General features: G+C 67.7%; 1 protein-coding gene across 1 annotated transcript in view; it reads left to right on the plus strand.

Moving 5' to 3' along the window:
* Positions 1 to 331: 331 nt before the first annotated feature.
* VARS1 (valyl-tRNA synthetase 1) overlaps positions 332 to 5,515 on the plus strand; it is a 15,664-nt gene continuing 10,480 nt past the window's right edge. The window contains exons 1-9 of the mRNA XM_085321971.1: positions 332 to 475; positions 1,198 to 1,330; positions 1,599 to 1,753; positions 2,088 to 2,181; positions 2,752 to 2,852; positions 3,576 to 3,703; positions 4,282 to 4,446; positions 4,735 to 4,816; positions 5,241 to 5,360. Coding sequence (XP_085178097.1) covers positions 1,613 to 1,753; positions 2,088 to 2,181; positions 2,752 to 2,852; positions 3,576 to 3,703; positions 4,282 to 4,446; positions 4,735 to 4,816; positions 5,241 to 5,360 — 831 coding nt within the window. The 5' untranslated portion in view covers positions 332 to 475; positions 1,198 to 1,330; positions 1,599 to 1,612. The remainder of the gene's footprint in view (positions 476 to 1,197; positions 1,331 to 1,598; positions 1,754 to 2,087; positions 2,182 to 2,751; positions 2,853 to 3,575; positions 3,704 to 4,281; positions 4,447 to 4,734; positions 4,817 to 5,240; positions 5,361 to 5,515) is intronic.

Genomic DNA, 5,515 nt, shown 5'->3' on the forward strand with positions numbered 1-5,515 from the left:
GGGATGGGGGTGACGGATGGTGATGGGATGGGGGGACCGGGGTCAGGGTGGGTCCAGGACCGAGACCTAGAGCAGGAAGGGGGGGGTGGCCACAGGGACCATAACTTGGGGGGGAGCCCAAGATAGGGCTGTGAGTGCTGGGGGTGAGACGCGGTGCCGCACAGGCACGGGGGAGAACTCGGACTGGGCTGGGGTGGGATGGCACCAGGGAGGTGACTTTCTGGGAATAGTCTGGGGAACGGGGACAGGGGAGAGCCAGGGGGGATGAGGATGGGGGACTGGGGGTCTGGAGGCACCTGGGCCCACCCAGATGCCTGGGCCCCCATGACAGACAGAGGAGCGGGCGCGCACGGAGCTGCGGCGGGCGTTGGCAGCGTTGGACTCCCACCTGCGGCCTCGGACCTTCCTGGTGGGCGAGAGTGTGACGCTGGCCGACATCACCGTCACCTGCGCCCTGCTGCTGCCCTTCCAGCATGTGAGCTGCGTGTTCCCCCCTCCTGTGCGTCCCCCCGTGTCCCTGCACACGGATTCCCGATGTGGCTTTGTGTGTTCTGGCATGGCTCCGTGCAACTGCACACGACATCCCAGAACAGCACCATGTGTCCTCATGTGGCTCCGTGTGCCTGAACACGGCATCCTGGCACGGCTCCCTGTGTCCTGGCACAGCTCCATGCACCTGCTCGCGGCTCCATGTGTCCTAGTGCGGCTCTGTGTGTCTGCACACGGCATCCTGGCACGTCCCCGTGCATCCCCAGGTGGCTCCGTGTGTCCCGGCACAGCTCCATGTGCGTGCCCAGCCATAACTCTGCTGTCTGCCCTGAGCCCGTACCAACGGGTGCTGGTGTTCCTGTATCCCCTTGCCAGCGAGTGCCTGTGTCCCTATGCCGATAGGTGCCTGTGTCAGTGTTCCCCTGTCCCCACACCAACGGGTGACACCGTGCCAACAGGTCCCAGTGTCTCTGTGTCCCTGCGCCAACGGGCGCCAATGTCCCGGCACCAATGGGTGACACTGCGCCAACAGGTGCCCGAGTCGGTGTCCCCATGTCCTTGTGCTGATGGGTGCCCGTGTCCTCGTGCCGATGGGTGACACCAAGCCAATGCATGACACAGTGTCGACAGGCGCCTGTTTCAGTGTCCCTGCATCCCTGTGTGGACGGGTGACGCTGTGCCGATGAGTGCCCGTGTTGGTGCGTGCAGGTGCTGGGCCCAGCTGCTCGAGCCGCGTTCCCCAATGTACTGCGCTGGTTCCGCACCTGTGTGCAGCAGCCCCACTTCCGGGCTGTGCTGGGGCCCGTGGTGCTGTGTGGAGAGGCCACCGCCGACCCCCCAGGTGAGCAGGGCCGTGAGAGAGGTCAGGGGGGGCCACAGGGAGATCAGGGGGCAGCAGGCGGGGTTGTGCAGGGCTGTGCAGGGGGGGTTGCGGGGGCATGAGGGTGTTGGGGGGGAGTGTGGGAGGGCTGCAGTGGGGATCATGGGGGCCCTGGGGGGGGCAGCAAGGGACCGTGGGGCAGGGCAGGGGGATCATGGGGTCCATGGGAGGGAGTAGCAGGGGATTGGGGGGGGGCTGTGGGCTGCCGCCTGACCCTGCTGCCCCCCAGAGGAGCCTGCAGCYATGGGGCCAGGCACTGTGGGGCCAGAGACTGTTCCCCCAGCCAAGAGCGCCTCACAGCTGAAGAAGGAGGCGAAAAAGAGGGAGAAAATGGAGAAATTCCAACAGAAGAAAGAGAAGAGCCAGCAGCAGCAGCAGCAGGAGGTAGGGCTGGACCCCCATGGCTGGGTGCCGACCAGTCCGTGGTCGGGTGGGGGCGGACCCACAGCGGGCTGGGGCTGGGCCCCACGGAGGTGTGGGTGGTCCCACAGCAGGCTAGGGYCAGGCCCCACAGTAGGCCAGGTGACCCCATGGTGAGGTGGGGTTGGGCCCCATGGCAGGCTGAAGCTGGGTCCTATGGCAGGGTGGGACTGGGCCCCATGGCGGGCTGACTCCGGGCCCCATGGCGGGCTGGGTGGCCCCACAGTGGACTGGGGCTGGGCCCCAGGGCGGGCTGGGTGGCCCCGCAGTGTGGCGTCACCCATGTCTGACCTCGCAGAAGGCAGCGAAGGCAGAGAAGAAGGAGCGGAAAGAGCGGAAGGAGCTGGGGGTCATCACCTAYGAGCGGGAGACCCCCCCGGGGGAGAAGAAAGGTGCGAGGGGCCGTGCCGGGGGCAGCCAGAGGGTGGGCAAGGGGGGCCTGGACTGGGGCAACCTGGCACGTCCTGTGGTGCCTGGTGGGTCCCATGGGGTGTCCCATGGTGGGTGCATAGTGGGTCCCATGGCATGTGGGGGAGGTCTCATGGTGGGTCCCGTGGCACACGGTGGGTTGTGTGATGGTCCCTTGATGCATGGTGGGTCCTGTCTTGGGTCCCGTGGTGGGTCCTGTGGCACATGGTGGCCCTGTGGCCTGTCCCATGGTGGGTCTCATGGCGTGTGGTAGGTCCATTGGCGTGTGGTGGGTCCTGTGGCACCTCAGGGTCCCATGGTAGGTCTCAGGGTGTGTGGTGGCCCCGTGGCACTTGGCAGGTCCCATGGTGGGTCTCAGGGTGTGTGGTGGCCCCNGCCCCGTGGCACTTGGCAGGTCCCATGGTGGGTCTCAGGGTGTGTGGTGGCCCCATGGTGGGTCCCATGGTGGGCCCCGTGGTGGCACTGTGGCAGGCATGTGGCGGCCCCGTGGCAGGCGCCTGGTGGGGGCGGGCAGTGCTGACGGGGCCCCGCAGACGTGAGCGGCCCCATGCCTGAGTCGTACAGCCCGCGCTACGTGGAGGCGGCCTGGTACCCGTGGTGGGAGCAGCAGGGCTTCTTCAAGCCTGAGTACGGGGTGAGTTGGGGCCGTGCGGGTGCCCCTGTGCAGCCCTGCCCTGTGCGGGGCCCTCATGCGAGTCCCTGTGCGACGCCATGCCCTGTGTGAGGCGCGCGTGCAAGGCAGTGCCCCGTGCGAGGCTTGCGGGAGGTGGCAGCCCACACAGTGCCCCACGAGGCCCCTGCGCAAGGCAATGCGCTGTGCGAGGTGCGTGTATAAAGCAATGCCCTGTGTGAGGCTGGTGCGGGGCAGGGCGCTGTGYGAAGCCCCATGCAAGGCTTGTGTGGGCGAGGCAAGACCCCTGCACGAGGTGGTGCCCTCGTGTAAGGCCCCGTGCAATGGCCCATGTGAGGCAAAGCCGCTGTGTGATGCCTTCATCCAAGCCCTCCATGCGGTGCCCCCGTGCGATGCCGTGTCCCCATGCGAGATGAGGTGAGGCCCCCGTGCGAGGCGAGGCCCCTGTGCAGTGCCCCCGCGCCCTGTGCGAGGCGAGGCCTTGTGCGAGGCCCTCGTGCAACGCCCCTGTGCCGTGCCCCTGTGCCCCGTGCGAGGTGAGGCCTCGTGCAAGGCCCTCGTGCAACGCCCCTGTGCCGTGCCCCTGTGCCCCGTGCGAGGTGAGGCCTCGTGCGAGGCCCTCGTGCAACGCCCCTGTGCCGTGCCCCTGTGCCCCGTGCGAGGCGAGGCCTCGTGCGAGGCCCTCGTGCGAGGCCCTCGTGCGAGGCGATGTGCCCGCTCCTGCAGCGCTCCAGCGTGGCGCAGCCCAACCCTCGCGGCGTCTTCATGATGTGCCTCCCGCCGCCCAACGTCACCGGCTCCCTGCACCTCGGGCACGCGCTCACCGGCGCTATCCAGGACGCCCTGGCCCGCTGGTGAGCCCCATGGCGCGCCCCGCAGTGCTGCCCCATTGCATGGAGCCGCCCCATGGCATATCCCAAAGCACCGCCCCTCAGTGTTCCTGGACCCCCAGGGATCCCACGGGCCCCCCAGACTCCCTGCGATACCTTGGGAACCCACCACCCCATGGAGCCTCAGGGACCCCACCGACCCAGTGGGCCGCCCCTGCCCCATGGAGCCCAGGACCCCTCCTGCCCCATGGCACATGCCCCCCACATGCTGCAGAACATGGGGACCCCATGGGACCCCTCCAATCCCCCAGACTCCCTATGATACCCTAGATCTCCCTACTCCATGGAGTTCAGAGGACCCTCTTACCCCATGGAGCCCCCGGGATCCCCCTGCCCCATGTGCTCTGTCCCCATGGAGCCCTGCACCCCCTCCTGGGGGGTCCCTCCATCTTACAGAGCCCATCATGGGTGTTCCTTGCCCCATGGCATGGTGCAGTTCCCACGCCCCACGCTGGGGTGGGGGTCCGTCTGCCCTGTGGTGCATTCCTGTGCCCCRCGGCGCGGCGGTGGTCCCTCTGCCCCATGGCGGACGTTCCCGGCAGGCACCGCATGCGGGGGGCGACGACGCTGTGGGTCCCGGGCTGCGACCACGCCGGCATCGCTACCCAGGTGGTGGTGGAGCGGCGGCTCTGGCGCGAGTCGGGGCAGACGCGGCACCAGCTGGGGCGCGAGGCCTTCCTGCGTGAGGTCTGGCGCTGGAAGGAGGAGTGAGTGTCCCCCCGTGTCCCCTCGTGTCTCACATGTCCCCTGTGTGTCCCCCTGTCTCCCTTACGGCCACCCCATGGCCCCACAGTGAGTGTCCCCCAAGTCCCCCGTGTCATTACGTGTCCCCCCCATGTCTCCCATGTTCCCTGCTTCTGGCTCATGTGTCCCCTGTGTTATTGCATGTTGCGCGTGTGTCACCCGTAGGTGCTGCCAGCCCATAGCACCCCCATTGCCCCCCAGCATCCCCACTGACCCCCAGCGCCCCCCCAGCACCCACACTCTCTCCTCAGGAAGGGCGACCGCATCTACCACCAGCTGAAGCGCCTGGGGGCCTCCATGGACTGGGACCGGGCCTGCTTCACCATGGACCCTGTGAGTGGGGGGACTGCGGGGGAGCACTGCAGGGGGCCTGGGGCGGGAGATGCCAGGCTGTGGGGGGCCGTGCGCCAGCGCCGGGGGGGCTGTGGGAGTCTGTAGGGAGCCTGCAAGGGTCTGTAGGGGTTGCAGGGAGCTGCCGTGCTCTGCAGGGGTCTGCAGGCGAGCGTGGGGCTCTGCAGAGGCTGGTGGGGCTCCATAGGGGTCTGTGGGATCTGTAGGGGGTTGTGGGGACCGAGACAGTGTCGGGGGGGGGGCTGCTGATGTCTAGGGGCTTTTTGGGACACATAGGGCTCCATAAGGGCTCATCGGTCTCTGTAGCAGTCAGTGGGATTTTAAACAGGGTCCCTGGAGTGTCTGGGGGTTGTGGGGCGTGTGGGGGTTTATAGGGGTCTACAGGGGCCCTGACGGATCTGCGCAGAAACTATCCCGCGCGGTGTGCGAGGCTTTTGTGCGGCTGCACGACGAGGGGCTCATTTACCGCAGCAAGCGCCTGGTCAACTGGTCCTGTGCCCTCAAGTCGGCCATCTCTGACATCGAGGTGGGATGTGGGTGGATGCAGGATGTGGTGGGGACACGGGGGGGGGCACGGTGACATGGGGCCCAGCTGCTCCTGTACCCTCAAGTCGGCCATCTCTGACATCGAGGTGGGATGTGGAGCAGCTGTGGGGCAGGGGGTGTTGGGGGCTCTGGGGC

Source organism: Rhea americana, unplaced genomic scaffold (assembly GCF_003343005.1).
Source record: "Rhea americana isolate MKP2758 unplaced genomic scaffold, rheAme1 scaffold_739, whole genome shotgun sequence".
NCBI classification, from domain to species: Eukaryota; Metazoa; Chordata; class Aves; order Rheiformes; family Rheidae; genus Rhea; species Rhea americana.